The sequence below is a fragment of the Dendrobates tinctorius genome, unplaced genomic scaffold (genome assembly GCF_039654945.1).
Source record: "Dendrobates tinctorius isolate UK_male_01 unplaced genomic scaffold, ASM3965494v1 ptg000018l, whole genome shotgun sequence".
NCBI classification, from domain to species: domain Eukaryota; kingdom Metazoa; phylum Chordata; class Amphibia; order Anura; family Dendrobatidae; genus Dendrobates; species Dendrobates tinctorius.
Window position 1 is genome coordinate 11,921,553 of NW_027361686.1, and position 21,044 is coordinate 11,942,596.

General features: G+C 44.3%; 1 protein-coding gene across 1 annotated transcript in view; it reads right to left on the reverse strand.

The window, feature by feature from the left end:
* Positions 1-21,044, reverse strand: part of DRC12 (dynein regulatory complex subunit 12 homolog) — a 162,190-nt gene that overhangs the window by 12,838 nt on the left and 128,308 nt on the right. The window contains exon 6 of the mRNA XM_073566466.1: positions 8,571-8,701. Within this exon, the coding sequence (XP_073422567.1) occupies positions 8,571-8,701 (131 nt within the window). The remainder of the gene's footprint in view (positions 1-8,570; positions 8,702-21,044) is intronic.

Genomic DNA, 21,044 nt, shown 5'->3' on the forward strand with positions numbered 1-21,044 from the left:
CTGTGTTTTTTCTGTGGAGATGCCTCACATTATTTCTGTTTGTCCTAAACGTGAGAAACGCTTTGCACACACGTTTTCTGTTGGTGGGGTTCAGCCTAAGTTTCTTTTGGCGATTACTCTGATCTGTTCCCTGTCCACATTTTCCGCCAAGGCTTTTGTGGATTCGGGAGCAGCGCTAAACCTAATGGACTTGGATTTTGCTAAACGTTGTGGATTTCCGTTGACACCTCTGCAGATGCCTATCCCTTTGAGGGGGATTGATGCTACCCCTCTGGCTAAAAATAAACCTCAGTTTTGGACCCAGTTGGTCATGCGGGTCGCCCCAGACCACCAAGAAAATTGCAGATTTTTGGTGTTGCATGGTCTTCATGATGCCGTTGTTCTGGGGTTTCCCTGGTTGCAGATTCATAATGCAGTTTTGGATTGGAAGTCTGTGTCTGTGGTGAGTTGGGGTTGCCGGTGTACCTTTAGTGAGGCTCCGGTTTTTTCCACCTCTCCTCAGTCGCATGAGGTTCCTGACTATTTGGCGGACTTCTATGATGTATTTAGTGAGAATGAGTCTGCGTCCTTGCCTCCTCATAGGAGTTATGACTGTGCAATTGAACTAAGCCCGGGGTGTAAATTTCCTAAGGGTCAGCTCTTCAAATTATCTGTACCCGAGCACGAGGCTATGCGGTCCTATATTAAGGAGGCGTAAGAGAAGGGTCATATTAGACCATCCTCTTCACCCTTAGGTGCCGGGTTTTTTTTGTGGCCAAGAAGGATGGTTCTTTAAGGTCTTGTATTGATTATCGTGCCCTCAATAAAATTACTATTAAATATCAGTATCCGTTACCCCTGATTTCGGATCTATTCTCTAGAGTCAGAGGTGCTTGCTGGTTTACCAAGCTTGACCTCATGGGGGCGTATAATCTTATCCGCATTAAGCAGGGGGATGAATGGAAGACGGCGTTTAATACTCCAGAGGGACATTTTGAGTACCTGGTGATGCCTTTTGGGCTCACTAATGCCCCTTCTGTCTTCCAGTTCTTCATGAACGATATTTTCCGAGACTTTGTCGATAAATTTTTGATTATCTATCTGGACGATATTTTGATCTTCTCCAAGGATTGGGATGCTCATGTGGAACATATTCGGACTGTGTTCCGGATCTTGAGAGAGAATTCTCTGTATGTCAAAGGATCAAAATGCCTTTTTGGAGTACAGAGGATTTCTTTTTTGGGATTTATTTTGTCTCCGTCAACTATTGAAATGGACCCGGCCAAGGTACAGGCCATTTATGATTGGGTTCGGCCCACTTCTTTGAAGGCCCTCCAGAAGTTTTTGGGTTTTGCTAATTTTTATCGGAAATTTATAGCAAAATTTTCTAGTATTGCCAAACCATTGACTGACCTGACCAGGAAGGGTGCGGATGTGTTGAATTGGCCTCCGGAGGCAGTTGCTTCCTTTCAGGAGCTGAAGCGTAGATTTACCTCCGCCCCGGTTCTGCGGCAACCTGATGTCTCACTCCCGTTTCAGGTAGAGGTGGATGCTTCTGAGATTGGTGCAGGAGCAATGTTGTCCCAAAAGGATCCGGTAACATTTAAAATGAATCCCTGTGCTTTCTTTTCCCGAAAGTTCTCTTCATCTGAACGTAACTATGATGTGGGGAATCGGGAACTGTTGGCCATGAAATGGGCATTTGAGGAGTGGAGACATTGGTTGGAGGGAGCCAAACATCAAGTTGTGGTCCTCACTGACCACAAAAATTTGATTTACCTAGAGTCGGCTAAACGCTTGAACCCCAGACAGGCTAGGTGGGCCTTGTTTTTTACACGTTTTGATTTTGTGGTCTCTTTCCTTCCTGGAACTAAGAATGTCAAGGCAGACGCCCTCTCTAGGAGTTTCTTTGCTGATTCTCCTGTGGTGACCAAGCCTGCTACCATCTTAGGCGAAGGGGTAGTTCTTTCTGCCATCTCGCCCGATTTGAGACTTGCTCTGCAAGAGTTCCAGGTGGACAAACCTGAGCGTTGTCCCAGTGGAAAGTTGTATGTTCCTGACCATTGGAAGAAGAGAGTGATGTCTGAAGTTCATTGCTCTGCATTGGCTGGTCATCCGGGTATTTTTGGTACTAGAGATCTGGTGAGTCGTTCTTTTTGGTGGCCCACCTTGTCTCATGATGTCAGGAATTTTGTGCAGTCCTGTGGGACTTGCTTCCGGTCTAAATCTTGTTCTCGCTCTAGTGGGTTGTTGATGCCTTTGCCGGTCCCCAGGAGGCCATGGACCCATATTTCAATGGATTTCATCTCTGATATGCCGGTCTCTCAAAGAATGACTGTTATTTGGGTGATTTGTGATAGGTTCTCTAAGATGGTTCATCTTGTACCACTCCCTAAGTTGCCATCTTCCTCTGAGTTGGTGCCCCTGTTTTTGCAACAGGTGGTTCGCTTGCACGGGATTCCTGAGAACATTGTATCTGACAGAGGAGTTCAATTTGTGTCTAAATTTTGGAGGACGTTCTGTTCCAAGTTGGGAATTCAGTTGTCCTTCTCCTCTGCTTTTCACCCTCAGACCAATGGGCAGACAGAGAGAACAAACCAGACCTTGGAGTTGTATTTGAGATGTTTTATTTCCGCTGATCAGGATGATTGGGTTTCATTTTTGCCCTTGGCCGAATTTGCTTTAAATAATAGAGCTAGTTCTGCCACTTTGATGTCACCTTTTTTTTGTAACTTTGGGTTTCACCCTCGATTTTCTTCAGGGCAGGTGGAGCCCTCTGCCTGCCCAGGTGTTGACACTGTGGTGGAGAGAATGCACCAGATCTGGGACCAAGTGGTGGATAAGTTATCTCTCTCCCAGGAAAAGGCCCAGCGGTTTTCCAATCGACATAGGACCATTGGTCCCCAGTTTAAGATTGGTAATATGGTGTGGTTATCATCAAAAAATATTGCTATGAAGGTGGCTTCTCCTAAGTTTAAGCCTAGATTTATTGGACCTTACAAGATTTTGGAGATTATTAATCCGGTCTCTTTTCGTTGGGCTCTTCCTGTCACATTTAAGATTCATAATGTGTTCCATAAGTCCTTGTTGAAGAGGTTTGTTGAGCCAGTTGTGTCTGAGGTGGCACCTCCGGACCCTGTATTGGTTGAAGGTAACTTGGAATATGAGGCAGAGAAAATTCTGGATTCCCGTCTGGCTAGACGGAGACTCCAGTATTTGGTTAAGTGGAAAGGTTATGGTCAGGAGGATAATTCCTGGGTCTCTGCCTCTGATATTCATGCCAAAAGATTGGTGTGTGCCTTTCATCGGGCTCACCCTGATCGCCCTGGTAGCGTTGTTGAGGGTTCGGTGACCCCTCCTCAAGGGGGGGGTACTGTTGTGAGTTCATTTTCCCCTCCGTCACTGAGGCCTGGTGAACTCCCTGTTCTAGTGAAGGAAGGTAGTGAGCCTGATTATCAGGCACCTGGGACTAATGAAGACGATTGGCTGAGTGGAGTCACTGACTGGATTTAAGGCAGCTTACTCCCTTTCTGCCCTGCGGGTGATTTCTCTGTTGACTCTTGGACACCAGTCTGATTCCTGCTCTCCTAAAGCTAAGTTTTCTGTTTTGCCTTTTTGCATTTAAGTTTTGTTTTTGTTTTTCTTGCTTTTTGGATTCTGCCACTCCCTGCTGGAGTGTGCAGTGTTCCGTTAGCTCTGTCTTCTGAAAGTACCTGAGTGCTGATTTAGTTTTTGAAGCTTAGTTGCTTCAGGGCCATTTTTATATCAGCTTGTTGGCTTTTGTCTCTGATAGGGTTTTGGCAGATTGCAGACAGCAGCCTTCCTATCCGTTCCTATCTAGGTAGTTTTTGGGCCCCGTCTTTGCTCAGCCTGTCTTTCTGTCTGTGTAAGTGTTTTCATCTTGCTTCACCGTCATTATATGTGGGGGGCTGCCTATTGCTTTGGGGTCTGCTCTGGGGCAGTTAGATTTCCCCTTTCCTTCTTTAGGCCTATGTATCTCTCCGGCTGTGATCGAGGGGTCTAGGTCATCGTAGGAACCCCCAACGGCTACTGCTAGTTGTGTTGATAGGTTCAGGGGTCTGCAATCTGATAGTTGCCAACTTCTCTGGTTTTCTGGACTTAGCTAGCATTTCTGTTTTTGCCTCCTACGGTGACTCAATCATAACAATACGCTATGCAAGCAGCCATATCAGATAGGGGCAGAGATAAGTATGGGCAATCTCTCAAGACAGCCTTTTTAATGGCAATCACCTCAGCCAAGAGGTTAGGAGAACTGCAGGCCTTATCGATCCAGGATCCCTACCTACAGGTGTTTAGTGACCGCTTAGTCTTAAGACTCGACCCGGCCTTCCTACCCAAAGTTGTCTCAAACTCTAACATGAATCAGGAGGTAGTACTCCCGTCCTTTTTCCAGTCTCCCAAGAATAGCAGGGAAGAAGCCTACCATAACTTAGATGTAAGAGAAACTGTACTCGGGTATCTGGGCGCAACCAGACCCTGGAGGCAGGACAGCAACCTCTTCATCCAATACAGAGGTCCTAACAAGGGGAAAAAGGCATTGAAATCGACAATAGCATGGTGGATTAGATCCACTATTAGCATAGCCTACAGAGCACAGGAACAGATTCCCTGGGGAACCTTAGAGCCCACTCAACCAGCGCCATGGCCGCATCATGGGCAGAAAGGGGTGGAGCTTCGGCAGAACAGATCTGCAGGGCAGCGTCTTGGACTAGTCTTAGTACTTTCTCCAAGCACTATAAACTGGACATAGCATCCACACAGCTTGCATTTGGGAGAAAGGTACTCCACGCAGTAGTCCCACCCTAGGACCAATATACTTTGGTACTACTCCAGGGTGCTGTCAGGTGGTGACCTGGAAAACGGTAATTAGACCTACCAGTAATTGTGTTTCCAGGAATCCATCCTGACAGTACTGTTAGATCCCTCCCGAGAATACTTTACATACAACTGTGATGTAACATGTGTATGAAGAATGTTGGTTTAAATAAAGTCTATCTTTGCATCCATCCAGATCTGTTACTTTGTGAAATCACTGAGGGATGGTAGGGGGAGGATCCTTTTAAACTCTCGTGGTTTCCTGTCCCACTACGGATGAGAAGGACGTCCTCCAGGGTGCTGTCAGGATGGATTCCTGGAAACACAATTACCGGTAGGTCTAGTTACCGTTTTTATTGTAAAAATAGTTTGGAGAGCCCCTGATGTGCCTAAATAATGGAAACCCCCGAATTCTAATTATTATTATTTATTATGCATTTATATAGCGCCATTTATTCCAAAGCGCTTTACATGTGAAAAGGGGAAATATAGACCGGTACAATAAACATGTGTAAAACAAGGGACACACAAGTACATAAGGAGAGGGGACCCTGCCCGCGAGGGCTCAGTCTACAGGGATGGGTGAGGATACAGTAGGAGAGGGTAAAGCAGGTCGTGCGGGGGTTCAGTAGACTGAGGATCATTGCAGGCTGTAGGCTTGATGGAACAGGTGGGTCTTCAGGTTCTTCTTGAAGGTTTCCGTTGATGGTGAGAGTCTGATGTGTTGCGGCAGAGAGTTCCAGAGTATGGGGGAAGCACGGGAAAAGTCTTGTATGTGGTTGTGGGAAGAAATAAGGGGGGAGTAGAGGAAATCTTGAGATGAGCGAAGGTTGCGTGCTGGTAGGTACCTAGAGATCATGTCACAGATGTATGGAGGAGACAGGTTGTGGATGGCTTTGTATGTCATGGTTAGGGTTTTGAATTGGAGCCTCTGGGCAATAGGAAGCCAGTGAAGGGCCTGGCACAGGGGGGAGGCTGGGAAATAGCAGGGAGACAGGTGGATTAGTCGGGCAGCAGAGTGTAGGAGGGACTGGAGCGGAGCCAGAGTGCTAGAGGGGAGGCCAGAGAGTAGGAGGTTAAAGTAGTCGAGGCGGGAGATAAGAGCATGCACTAGTGTTTTTGTGGTTTCGTGGTTGATTTATGAACGGATCTGGGAAATACTTTTGAGTTTGAGGCAGCAGGAGGAGGCAAGAGCTTGGATATGTGGTTTGAAAGAGAGCGCAGAGTCGAGGATCACCCCAAGGCACCGAGCGTGCGGGACTGGGGAAAGAGAGCAGCCATTGACATTGATGGATAGGTCTGGTGGAGGGGTAGAGTGAGATGGGGGAAAGATGATGAATTCTGTTTTGTCCATGTTCAGTTTGAGAAAGCGAGCAGAGAAGAAGGCTGAGATAGCAGACAGACATTGTGGGATTTCAGTTAGTAAGGAGGCGAGGTTGGGTCCAGATAGGTAGATTTGCGTGTCATCGGCATAGAGGTGATACTGCAAACCGTGGGATTCTATGAGCTGTCCCAAGCCAAAGGTGTAGATGGAGAATAGTAGGGGTCCTAGGACAGAGCCTTGAGGAACACCAACAGACAGGGGGCGAGGTGAGGAGGTGGTGTGTGAGAGGGAGACACTAAATGTTCAGTCTGTTAGGTATGATGAGATCCAGGATAGGGCCAAGTCTGTGATGCCAAGAGATGAGAGTCTGTAGCAGGAGGGAATGGTCTACGGTGTCGAAGGCAGAGGACAGGTCCAGGAGAAGGAGGACAGAGTAGTGTTTCTTGCTCTTGGCGGTTAGTAAGTCGTTAGTGACTTTAGTTAGGGCAGTTTCAGTTGAGTGATGCGGTCAGAAGCCAGATTGTAACCGGTCAAAGAAGGAACAGAAGGAGAGGTGGGAGGGCAGTTCAAGATATAAATGCTGTTCCAGTAGTATAACCCTAACCCCAACACACCACTAACCCTAATCCCAACCCTAACCACAAATCTAACCCTAACACACCCTTAACCCTAACCCCAACTCTAGCCCCAACCCTAACCTTATCTTTAGCCCTACCCTTAGCCCCAACCCTAATCCTAATTTTTAACCCCAACCTTAACCCCAACCCTAACTTTAGCCCCAACCCTAACTTTAGCCTTAACCCTAACCCTAACTTTAGCCCAACTCACTTTAGCCCAACTCTAACCCTAAAGGGAAAATGGAAAAAAATACATTTTTCATTTTATTATTTTTCTCATTTTATTGTTTTTTTTGTGGGACAAGATGCTGTTTTCAGCGGTACCATGTTTATTTATATCAGTCTTTTTGATTGCATGTTATTCCACTTTTTTCAGCGGTATGATAAGGCAGTGTTTTTTGCGTTTTTTATGGTGTTCACTAAAGGGGTTAACTAGTGGAAAAGTTTTATAGATCGGGTCATTACGGACGCGGCAATACCAAATATGTGTACTTTTATTGTTTTTAGATTTTTTTTTTTAATCAAGTATTGATTTGATGATCGAATAAATATTGATTTTTTTTATTTTTAAAAAATATTTTTACAATTATTTAAATTTTTTTTTATTTCATTCTAATTTTTACACTTTGTCCCACTATGGAACAAACATTTTTTGCAGGCTGATCGCTTCTATGGCATGCAGATGAAGCAGCACCTGCATACTATAGAAGCTGTCCATGCTGCACTCTGTTCACACTAACCTGAGAGACTTCCTCACATGCACTGCACATGACAGGAAGTTTCTCAGCCCTGGTAACCCGAATGTCATCATGACGACATCGGGTTACCATAGGAGCGATTGGGACCCCGCTGTCAGCCCTATGCCTGATCACGGAATGCTTCGATCGCAGTATTCTGGGGGTTAAAGTGCCGGGAGCGGTCCATGAACACTCCTGGCACTTGGTGCTAGATGTCAGCTGTGAGAAACTGCTGACACCCGGCCAAGATCGGCCGCGCACCTCCTGTGTGCGCTGCCGCTCGTTGAGACGTACTATCCCGTCAATGGTCATAGGGGCCCAGGGCACATGGACGGGCTAGTATGTCTAACGTCAGAAAGGGGTTAAATCAGGTTTATATGTATTTTTCAATATTTGATTTTTTATTTTATATATCACTATGTATTGATAATAGCAACCTCACATTGGCCAGTAGGTCTAATATTAGACTTCTATTTCTTGCTTGTCACCTTGAAAGGAGGAGAGCTGCAACATCACCTATTGTGTATGGTGGATCCTGTGTTTTCTGCGGTGTAGAAAAATGCAGTCATTGTAATCTTGCCTCTAACGTTAATGAAACTGTTGAAAATTCAAATGTTACTCTGGTATAAGGTCTACAGGCTAGTGTAAAAATTGCAAGATTTCAGAATTTTTTGTAAAGATAATGTGATATGAAAAGTTGAAAAATATTATTAAAATGTTTAGAAATGCATTAAATGCAAAAATCTGATACAATAGGTCCTTTTTGGATGACGCATTCCCTTTAACAACAAGTAAGTGGCACCTTACATTTTCCTACATTGCCATCATATACTATGTACTGTACATTTGGATCATCTGTTGTTGCCTACAGTCACCAATCACAGTGTAGATTTCATTTTTGTGAGCATTATCCTAAATGAAAACTGGTTATTATAGAAAACACGGTCAGCTTTTGTGTCAGGCAGGTTAGGCCCAATATTTTGTGCCATATACTCAAGAGCAAGATATAGTGAGAAATTCTTGCATCACACTAAAAAATATTTTTAATAAAGTTGATGAATATAAAAAATAGCTTACATGAAGGATGTGCTCATATTCTGTCTCCATGTTTTCTACCTGTTTCTTTAACTCTTCAATTTCTGTCTCTTTCTCTTTAACAGTGTGCAGTGATTCCTCGGTAAGTAGCTGAAAGGCTTTCTGGGAGTCGTCTGTTTCCAGGAGGAAAACAGATGAAAATCTTCAATGCCCAGGATATTATGTAACAGAATACTATGCACAGCAGCCCTGGATATGACACTTTAATGGTCTGGGCTATGATTTCATTTGTATTGATATTCAATATTTCTTAGACTTATCAAATACCAAAGCTGGATATCCAATTATAGTATTAATGGTCACAATACATACAAACGGCTAAGGGCCCCGTCACACATAGCGACGCACCAGCGATCCCGACAACGATATTACCTTGTCATGATCGCTGGTGTGTCGCTACATGATCGCTGGTGAGCTGCCAAACAGGCAGCTTCACCAGTGATCCGCACCAGCGACATGTGGGTAACAAGTGACGCATATCGCTTAGTTACCCACTGTGTACCTTAGTTACCAGCGCGCTGGTGCAGGGAGCTGGTAACCAAGGTACACATTGGGTTTCTAAGCAGCGTGCGGCACTTAGAAACCCGATGTGTACCTTGGTTACCAGCTCCCTGCATCAGCGCGCTGGTAACGAAGGTACATATCGGGTTTCTAAGTGCCGCGCGCTGCTTAGAAACCCGATGTGTAGCTTGGTTACCAGCTCCCTGCACCAGCGCGCTGGTAACTAAGATACACATCGGGTTTCTAAGTGCTGCGCACCGCTTAGAAACCCGATGTTTACCTTAGTTACCATCGGCAACTCGCTGATCGCTGGTCTCCCGCCTGTCACACGCAGCGATGCGTGCTGGCCAGCGGAAGACCAGCGATCAAAAAAATGTCCTGGCCATTCCAGGACGATCAGCGATACCCGGCAAGGTGGCCGGTCGCTGGTCAGTGTCACACAGCGATCTCGCTGGTGAGATCGCTGTTGTGTCACAAAACTTGTGACTCAGCAGCGATCTAGCTAGTGAGATCGCTATGTGTGACGGGGGCTTAAGAATACATTTTATAGAGTTTATTTTCACTGATAATGTTCATCTGATAAAACAGTGCTACACATTAGTAGTAATAATAATAATAATAATAAATTTTATTTCTATAGCGCCGACATATTCCACAGCACTTTACATTTCAGAGGGGACTTGTACAGACAATAGACATTACAGCATAACAATAATCTATGTAATTATAACAAATACCAAGAGGAATGAGGGCCCTGCTCGCAAGCTTACAATCTATGAGGAAAAAAAAAGGGAGACACGAAAGGTGGGTGGAAACAGTTGCCCTGATTGTATAGACCAGCCATAATGTTAAGTGTGTATCAGTACAGACACAAAGGGCTAATGGATGCATAAAGCATATGGGAACATGATGCGGGGAACCTGGTTATGGTAAAACTTTTGGCTGTGCCACACAGGGATAGATTAGGTTAATATGTTGAGGTGACAGGCCAGTCTGAATAAATGCGTTTTCAGGGCACGCTTAAAATTGTGGGGATTGGGGACTAATCGTATTGACCTGGGAAGTGCATTCCAAAGAATTGGTGCAGCACGTGTAAAGTCTTGGAGACGGGAGGGGGAGGTTCTGATTATTGAGGATGGACCTCAGGTCATCAGCAGAACGGAGGGCGCGGGTAGGGTGGTATACTGAAACAAGGGAGGAGATGTAGGGTGGTGCTGAGCCATGGAGGGCTTTGTGGGTGAGGGTAATAAGTTTATCCTGAATTCTGGAGTGGATGGGTAGCCAGTGTAATGACTGGCACAAGGTAGAGGCATCGGTGTAACGATTGGTGAAGAATATGATCCTGGCTGCAGCATTCAAGACAAATTGGAGAGGGGAGAGTTTGGTAAGAGGGAGACCGATTAGAAGAGAGTTACAATAGTCGAGATGAGAATGAATAAGAGAAACAGTAAGAGTTTTTGCAGACTCAAAAGTAAGAAAAGGTTGAATTCTAGAAATGTTTTTGAGGTGCAGATGACAAGAGTGAGCCAGTGATCGAATGTGGGGGGCAAAGGAAAGCTCGGAATCAAGTATGACCCCAAGAGAGCGGGCATGTTGCTGGGGAGTAATAGTGGAGCCACACACAGAAATGGCAATGTCGGGTATAGGTACATTAGCAGAGGGAGGAAACACAAGGAGTTCAGTCTTTGACAGGTTCAGTTTCAGATATAGTGAGGACATGATGTTAGACACAGTGTTTAGACAATCGCCGGTATTTTCTAGAAAGGCTGGCGTGATGTCAGGAGAAGAAGCGTATAATTGGGTGTCATCAGCATAGAGATGGTACTGGAAACCAAATCTACTGATTGTTTGACCAATAGGGGCAGTGTACAAGGAGAAGAGGAGGGGGCCTAGGACTGATCCTTGAGGAACCCCAACAGTAAGGGGAAGGTGAGAGGAGGTAGAACCGGCAAAAAATACAGTAAAGGAGCAGTCAGAGAGATAGGAGGAGAACCAGAAGAAAACGGTGTACTTGAGGCCAATGGAATGGAGCATAGTGAGGAGGAGCTGATGATCCACAGTGTCAAATGCTGCAGAGAGATCCAAGAGAATTAGCATGGAGTAATGACCATTAGATTTAGCTGTTAGTAGATCATTAGAGACTTTAGTGAGGTCAGTTTCAGTAGAGTGTAAGGAGCGGAAGCCGGATTGGAGAGGGTCGAGAAGAGAGTTATCAGAGAGATAGCGGATAAGACGAGAGTGGACCAGGCGTTCCAGGAGTTTAGAGATGAAGGGAAGATTAGAGACAGGTCTATAGTTAGCGGCACAGTTTTGGTCGAGGGATGGTTTTTTAAGTAGTGGATGTATGATGGCATGCTTAAATGAGGAGGGAAAGACACCAGAAGAGAGAGAGAGGTTAAATATTTTAGTTAAGTGAGTGGTGACAGCAGGGGAAAGGGACTGGAGGAGATGTGACGGAGATGGGTCACTGATGCAAGTGGTTGGGCGAGATGATGCAAGGAGCCTGCTTACTTCTTCTTCTGTGACTGGTTCAAAATCAGAGAGTGAGCTAGATGCAGTGGGAGAGGGAGGACAGTGCATGGTATAAGGTGATTGGGAGATAATTTCCTGTCGGATCTGGCCAATTTTTTCTTTGAAGTAATTGGCCAGATCGTCAGCTCGGAGCTCCGTGGTTGGGGCCTGTACTCTTGGGTTGAGTAGAGAATGAAAATTGTTAGTAACTGTGAATATAATATCCTTCAGGTACAGAAGTATTTGGGCAGTAACAATGACACAAGTTTTGGCATTTTGGCTGTTTACATATTCAAGATACAGATATAGGCCGGGATCACACTACCGCATGTGATGCGAGAAACTCGCACGAGTCTCTTGCATCAACACCCGGCACTGCCGCCGGCACTCAGGACCACAGCTGCGGCTGCATGTATTTCTATGCAGCCGCAGCTCCAGTCCTGCGTGCCGACGGCAGCGCTCGGTGTTGATGCGAGAGACTCGTGCGAGTTTCTCGCATCACACACGGTAGTGTGATCCCGGCCATATAATCAATATGAGCTAAAAGTGCAGACTCTCAGCTTTAGGCCGGGTTCACACTTGCAAGTGCAATATGAGAAAATTGTGTGAGTCTGTCGCCTCAATACCCGGCACTGCCGGTGGCAGTTCGGACCGGAGCGTTCATCTGCATAGAAAGACATGCAGCCGCACAGTCCGATCCCGAATGCCAGCAGCAGTGCCGGGTATTGAGGCGAGATACTCACGCGCGTTTCTCACATTGCACTAGCAAGTGTGACCCTGCCCTTAATTTGAGCGTATTCACATCCTAATTGGAGCAAGGGTTTAGGAGTTACAGCTCTTTAACCCCTTCAAACCCAAGCCTGTTTTCACCTTCCTGAACAGACAAAATTTTACAATTTTGTTCACTGTCCCTTTATGAGGTAATAACTCTGGAACGCTTCCATGGATCCTGGTGATTCTTACAATATTTTCTCATGACATATTGTACTTCATGCTGGTGTTAAAAATTTCTTCTTCAAGAATTGCGGTTATTTGTGAAAATAACAGACATTTGGTGAAAATTTAGCAATTTTCAAACTTTAAATTTTCATACCATTAAATCAGACAGTTATATCACACAAATTAGTTAAATAATACCATTTCCCACATATCTACTTTACATCAGCACAATTTTTAAAAAATTTTTTACAGGAAGTTATAAGGGTTAAAATTGACCAGCAATTTTTCATTTTTCCAACATAATTACAAAAACTATTTTGATAGGGACCACCTCACATTTGAGGTGACACTGAGGAACATATAAGGCACACATATGAGAAACTAGGACGAGTCTCACATGATAATACCCGGCACTGCCGCCGGCACTCAGAACGGAGTGTGGGGCTGCATAGCAATTCATGGAGGTGCACGCTCCGCTCCTGAGTGCCAGCGGCAGTGTTGGGTATTAACATGCGAAACTCGTCCGAGTTTCTCGCATGTGTGATCCTGGCCTAAGACAGAAAATATCAAAATATGAAATCATTCTAAAAACTGCACCTCTCAATGTGCTCAAAACCACATTCAAGAAGTTTATTAACCCTTCAGATGCTTCACAGAAATTAATGGAATGTGGAAGGGAAATATGAACATTTAAATTTGTCACAAAAATTCTCCTTTAGACTCATTTTTTTTTATTTTCGCAAGTTTAATAGGAAAAAATGGCCCCCAAAATTTGCTGTGCCATTTCTCCTGAGCATGCAGATATGGGGGAAAACCACTATTTCGGCAAATGACAGAGTCCAGAAGGATAGGTTCTCCATTTGACTTTTTGAAAGTAAAATTTGTTGGAATAATTAGCGGACACCATATCATGTTGGCAGAGCCCCTGATGTGTCTAAAGAGTGAAAATCCCCCACAAGTGACACCATTTTGTAAACTAGACCCCTCAAGAACCATATCTAGATGTGTGGTGAGCACCTGGAACCCCTAGATGCGTCACATAGATTTATAACATTGAGCCATAAAAATAAAAGAAATCACATTTTACCAACAAAAAATGTTGTTTGGCTCCAAATTTTGCATTTTCTCAAGGGTAAAGCTGGGGTCAAACTTGCAACTGCAATGTGAGAAACTTGGCTGCATGTATTTTTATGCAGCTGAGCGCTCCAGTCCCGAGTGCCGGCGACAGAGCTGGGTATTGATGCAAGAGACTCGCGCGAGTTTCTGACATTGCAGTTGCAATGTGTGACCCCAGCCTAATTGGAGAAATTGCAGTGTAAATTTTGTTGTGCAATTTCTCCTGAGTATGCAGATACCTACCATAATATGTGGTGCAAAACTACTGTTTAGGTGCACAGAAGGGCTTGAAAGGAGTGCAATTTGACTTTTTGAATGTAAAATTTGCTGGCATAATTAACAGTCGCCATGTCACCTTTGAAGAGACCCTGATGTGCCTAAACAGCAGAAACCCCCGACAAGTGACACCATTTGGAATCTAGACCCCTCAGTGAACTTTTATAGATATATGCTGAGCACTTTGAACCCCCAGGTGCTTCACGGAAGTTTAAAACGTTGAGCCGTGAAAATAAAGAAATCACATTTTTCACACAAAAATTATTTTTAGCCTCAAATTTTGCATTTTCATAAGCATAACTTGTGAAATTGCACCAGAAAATTTTATTTTGCAATTTCTCCTGAGTATGCTGATACCCAATATGTAAAGGAAAATTACTTTTGTGCGCATTGGCAGGGTTCAGAAGGGAAAGAGGGCCATTTGACTTTTTCACATGGGTAACATGAAAATAAAACCCAAAATTTGTTATACATTTTCTCCTGAGTACAGAGATACCCCATATGTGTGGGTAAACTACTTGTATGGGCACACAGCAGGGCTCAGAAAAGAAAGAGCGACATTTTGGAAACTAGCCACCTCAAGGAATTTACCTAGATGGGTGGTGAGCAAAATGAACCCACAAGTGCTGCACAGCTGATTTGTGAAAATGAAGAAAAAAATTATCACAAAAATTTTCTTTTAGTCCCAAATGTTTTCATATTCAGAAGGATAGCAGAAGAAAAAGGACCCCAAAATTTCTTGCACAATTTCTCCTGAGTACGCTGATACCCCATATATGGTTGAAAACTACTTTTGGGGCACAGTGCAAAGCTCAGAAGGGAAGAAGCATCATATAAGAGTGGAGTCACACACAACGTATAAAAATACAGACCGTATTGTACGGCCGTAATATGCATAAATGGTCCCTAAATAGTGATCCGTATGTCATCCGTTGTCAGGGTGTGGCCGCGTATTTTTCCCATGTAAGCATCCATATGGCATCCGTATGCTGAGATTTTCTCGCAGGCTTGCAAAATGGACATATAATGGAGCCCTATGGCAGGCTACAACCCAAACGAAAGAATAGATATATACACATAGAATACATATATATACACACACATGTCATTGAGACACACATATATATATATGATAAAACACAACTTGGACCAGCTGTCCTCCGAGCTCTGGACGATAAATACCTGTTCTCTCTGTATTGCACGGGGCAGGACTGGGAACTAGTCCAACAATGTAGAAATCAAAGCAAAAAGCCCAGCAAATGGAAACTTAAGGTAATTTAAAAATTCCAAAAATTTATTGTAGATAAATTAAAATGTATCCAGAGTTCAGTAACAAGATGCAGACATAATGCTGAACAGACTACGCATTTCGGCGGAAAAAGACTGCCGCCTTCTTCACGGTCTCAAGCTATTTCTGGAATGCCAAAAGGTTCTAAAATAAAAAAAGAACTTTCTTAAGACAATAGTCTGAAAACGGTAACAGGTGTGAATAAAGCTCTTTAGTATTAGCGTGGGAAAAATGTCAGAAACTTTCCCATGCTAATTAGTTAATCTCCGGGCAGCCAGGGAGGCTGTGCAGAGCTGAATTAGTTCATTCTGTAGTAGTTTACAGTGGGTCTAGTCACATTAGCACCGTTCCTCATTGTAAACTATTTAACCCCTTGTGAAGGATTATAGCGTGGGACATGAATGAATGGCGGAGAGGTAAGGATATTGTAGATTTTTTATGGGTTTTTTTTGCAGATCATGGTTTAATTATGGAATAGCAGAGTAATAAAAATTTGACAAAAACTTGGTGTCTTTATTTCATTAAAAGACTTTTTAATTAATGTCTGTGTGTGTTTTTTAACCCTTTCATAGTCTAGGGTTAATAATGGATCGGTGTCTTATTGCCACCTCTCCATTATTAATCGGCTTAATGTCACCTTCCAATCCAATGGTGACATTAACCCTTTGTTAGTGGACCATTCCCTATTATTACAGACCCTCTCATCTCTTGGCATCACAGACTTGGCCCTATCCTGGATCTCATCATACCTAACAGACCGGATATTCAGCGTCTCCAACTCACACACCACCTTCTCACCTCGCCCCCTATCTGTCAGAGTCTCACAAGGTTCAGTTCTAGGACCCCTGCTCTTCTCCATTTACACCTTTGGCCTGGGACAGCTCATAGAATCTTATGGCTTTCAGTATCATCTCTATGCTGATGACACACAGATCTACATCTCTGGACCAGATATCACCTCCCTACTAACCAGAATCCCTCAATGTCTGTCCACTATTTCATCCTTCTTCTCCTCTAGATTTCTGAAACTTAACATGGACAAAACAGAATTCATCATCTTTCCCCCATCTCACGTGACCCCCCAATGGACCTATCCATTATAGTAAATGGCTGCCCACTCTCCCCAGTCCCACAAGCTCACTGCTTCGGGGTAATCCTTGATGCTGATCTCTCCTTCAAACCACATATCCAAGCCCTTTCCACTTCAACTCAAAAATATTTTACGAATCCGTTCATTCCTCAACCCAAAATTTGCAAAAACCCTAGTCCATGCCCTCATCATCTCTCGTCCTGACTACTGCAACCTCCTGCTCTGTGGCCTCCCCTTGAACACTCTCGCACCCCTCCAATCTATTCTAAACTCTGCTGCCCGACTAATCCACCTGTCCCCCCGCTATTCCCCAGCTTCTCCCCTCTATCAATCCCTTCACTGGCTCCCCATTGCCCAGAGACTCCAGTACAAAACCCTAACCATGACATACAAAGCCATCCACAACCTGTCTCCTCCATACATCTGTGACCTCGTCTCCTGGTACTTTCCTGCACGCAACCTCCGATCCTCACAAGATCTCCTTCTCTACTCCCCTCTTATCTCCTCTTCCCACAATCGCATACAAGATTTCTCTCACGCATCACCCCTACTCTGGAACTCTCTACCACAACATATCAGATTCTCACCTACCATCGAAACCTTCAAAAAGAGCCTGAAGACCCACCTCTTCCGACAAGCCTATAACCTGCAGTAACCACCGATCGACCAAACCGCTGCATGACCAGCTCTACCCTCGGCTACTGTATTCTCACCCATCCCTTGTAGATTGTGAGCCTTCGCGGGCAGGTTCCTCTCTCCTCCTGTACCAGTTATGACTTGTATTGTTTAACATTATTGTACTTGTTTTTATTATGTATACCCGTCCTTACATGTAAAGCGCCATGGAATAAATGGCGCTATAACAATAAATAATAAAAATAACCCATTCGCCACCTCTACAGGGCAATGGGAATAGAGAGAATAAGTGCCAGAAAAGGCACATCTTATAGATGCACCTTTTCTGGGGTGTCTGGGGGCAGATTTTTGTAGCCGGGGGGGCCAAAAACAATGCTCCCTCTCAAGGCTATTAAAATCTGCCCTTACTCACCTGCTTTACAAATTACCGCTGGAGCCCACGCATTTTTTTTTACAACGAATTAACCCCTTAAATTAACACCTACAACTCCAAAATTTTACACACAAAACTTCATCTAATTACTAGTGAAAGTCATACAAAAAAAATGAAATGAAATAGTTTACTGTATGTAAACCATGTGTCATTTCATGTCAGGTTGGGAAATGATTTTACAGATGCCGGCAATTGATTTTGCAGCTATTCTGCTATGTAGAACTCTATGAAATATAAATATATATGTGTCTCAATGACGTGTGTGTGTGTATATACAGTACAGACCAAAAGTTTGGACACACCTTCTCATTCAAAGAGTTTTCTTTATTTTCATGACTATGAAAATTGTAGATTCACACTGAAGGCATCAAAACTATGAACTAACACATGTGGAATTATATAATTAACAAAAAAGTGTGAAACAACTGAAAATATGTCTTATATTCTAGGTTTTTCAAAGTAGCCACCTTTTGCTTTGACTACTGCTTTGCACACTCTTGGCATTCTCTTGATGAGCTTCAAGAGGTAGTCACTGGAAATGGTCTTCCAACAGTCTTGAAGGAGTTCCAAGAGATGCTTAGCACTTGTTGACCCTTTTGCCTTTACTCTGCGGTCCAGCTCACCCCTAACCATCTCGATTGGGTTCAGGTCTGGTGACTGTGGAGGCCAGGTCATCTGGCGTAGCACCCCATCACTCTCCTTCTTGGTCAAATAGCCCTTACACAGCCTGGAGGTGTGTTTGGGGTCATTGTCCTGTTGAAAAATAAATGATGGTCCAACTAAACGCAAACTGGATGGAATAGCATGCCGCTGCAAAATGCTGTGGTAGCCATGCTGGTTCAGTATGCCTTCAATTTTGAATAAATCCCCAACAGTGTCACCAGCAAAGCACCCCCACACCATCACACCTCCTCCTCCATGCTTCATGGTGGGAACCAGGCATGTAGAGTCCATCCGTTTACCTTTTTTGCGTCGCAGAAAGACACGGTGGTTGGAACCAAAGATCTCAAGTTTGGACTCATCAGACCAAAGCACAGATTTCCACTGGTCTAATGTCCATTCCTTGTTTTCTTTAGCCCAAACAAGTCTCTTCTGCTTGTTGCCTGCCCTTAGCAGTGGTTTCCTAGCAGCTATTTTACCATGAAGGCCTGCTGCACAAAGTCTCCTCTTAACAGTTGTTGTAGAGATGTGTGTGCTGCTAGAACTCTGTGTGGCATTGACCTGGTCTCTAATCTGAGCTGCTGTTAAACTGCGATTTCTGAGGCTGGTGACTCGGATGAAGTTATCCTCCGCAGCAGAGGTGACTCTTGGTCTTCCTTTCCTGGGGCGGTCCTCATGTGAGCCAGTTTCTTTGTAGCACTTGATGGTTTTTGCCACTGCACTTGGGGACACTTTCAAAGTTTTCCCAATTTTTCAGACTGACTGACTTTCATTTCTTAAAGTAATGATGGCCACTCGTTTTTCTTTACTTAGATTTTGTATTATCGCAAGAAAAAAGCAGCTAACAGTCTATTCAGTAGGACTATCAGCTGTGTATCCACCGGACTTCTGCACAACACAACTGATGGTCCCAACCCCATTTATAAGGCAAGTAATACCACTTATTATACCTGACAGGGCACACCTGTGAAGTGAAAACCATTTCCGGTGACTACCTCTTGAATCTCATCAAGAGAATGCCAAAAGTGTGCAAAGCAGTAATCAAAGCAAAAGGTGACTACTTTGAAGAACCTAGAATATAAGACATATTTTCAGTTGTTTCACACTTTTTTGTTAATTATATAATTCCACATGTGTTAATTCATAGTTTTGATGCCTTCAGCGTGAATCTACAATTTTCATAGTCATGAAAATAAAGAAAACTCTTTGAATGAGAAGGTGTGTCCAAACTTTTGGTCTGCACTGTATATGTATTCTAGGTGTATATATCTATTCTTTTGTTTCTTTATTAAACCTGTCAGTGTGATTTTACTGTATCGCGCACTGAATTGCCGGCTTTTCTAAAGGACACCGGGTGCGTATTTCTCACAAGTCACACATCTGGTCTGTGTGTAATGCGTTTTTTTTGCGCACCCATAGATTTGCATTGGCGTACTACGGGCGTAGTACGCTGACAATCGCAGCATGCTGTATGGGGAGTTGACCAATAACTATGATGATGTTATGATAAGTGATCTTTGGCAGGTATATGATATCCCTTGTTGCATTAATCCCTTTAACTAAACCTGAAAGTCTTCACTTCAGTTGCATGCAGAGCCCAAATCACAGAGATTCAGTCACTGTTCAAAAAGTTCTCGACCTCACTATTAGAGTTGAGCGAAACGGGTCGAAAAAATTCAAAAGTCGCCGACTTTTGGCAAAGTCGGGTTTCATGAAACGAAACCCGACCCTAGGATGAGGTCGGCCACGAGGTCGGCGACTTACGCGCCAAAGTCGCGTTTCAAAAGTTTGTTTTGCGCTCTTTTTCAGCCAATCAGGATCCACGGACACTGTGGGCAACGTGATGACATAGGCACGGGTCACCACCATCTTTCAGAAGGGCATGCAAGTGATTGGCTTGCTTTGGTGGGCGTCACAGGGGGTATAAAAGGGCGTGCACGCCGACCGCCATCTTACTTCTGCCGATCTTAGCATAGGGAGAGGTTGCTGCTGATTCTGTAGGGAGAGCGTTAGGCAGGGAAGAAGACAAAAAAACTGCTTCTGCTGCTAGCGATTTGGCCTGCACAACACACCAGTCACTGTGTGTGCAGTGCAAGGGGAGGCTATATAGTGGTGTATCAGTGGTGTTGGTTGTTGGGCTGCCTTCTAAGACTTCCTGACAGGCTGGCATTGCTGTTTACCCACTGCTCCGCAAACTGCTTTTTTAAAAGCAATCCCAATTTTTTTTTTTTTTGTCCTGCTGAGAAGAAAAAAAAACTGCTTCTGCTGCTGATAGGAATTTGGCCTGCACAACACACCAGTCACTGTGTGTGCAGTGCAAGGGGAGGCTATATTGTGGTGTATAAGTGGTGTTGGTTGTTGGGCTGCCTTTTAAGGCTTCCTGACAGGCTGGCATTGCTGTTTACCCACTGCTCCGCAAACTGCTTTTTTAAAAGCAATCCAATCTCCCTTATCCTCTAGTCACTTTGGTCACAGCTGTGCCATCGAGCCTGTCACATAGCGCTCAGATATTCATTGGGCCTCACACAATCCAAAAGTGTCCAGTGTCCAAAAGTGTGTGCAGACATTCAAAATCTCACTTATCCTCTAGTCACTTAGGTCACAGCTGTACCACCGAGCCTGTCACATAGCGCTCAGATATTCATTGGGCCTCACACAATCCAAAAGTGTCCAGTGTCCAAAAGTGTGTGCAGACATTCAAAATCTCACTTATCCTCTAGTCACTTAGGTCACAGCTGTGCCATCGAGCCTGTCACATAGCGCTCAGATATTCATTGGGCCTCACACAATCCAAAAGTGTCCAGTGTCCAAAAGTGTGTGCAGAAATTCAAAATCTCCCCTGTCCTATAGACACCTTGTACCTTGTTTTACATACTATATAGTTTGTTGGATTTTGTCTACATTTCTACCAAAAATGAGGAAGGCTGGTGGAAGAGGCCGTGGAATTGGGCGGGGGTTGGCAGCTGGTAATGATGGTGTTGGTGGTGGATCTGATGGTAGTGGCAA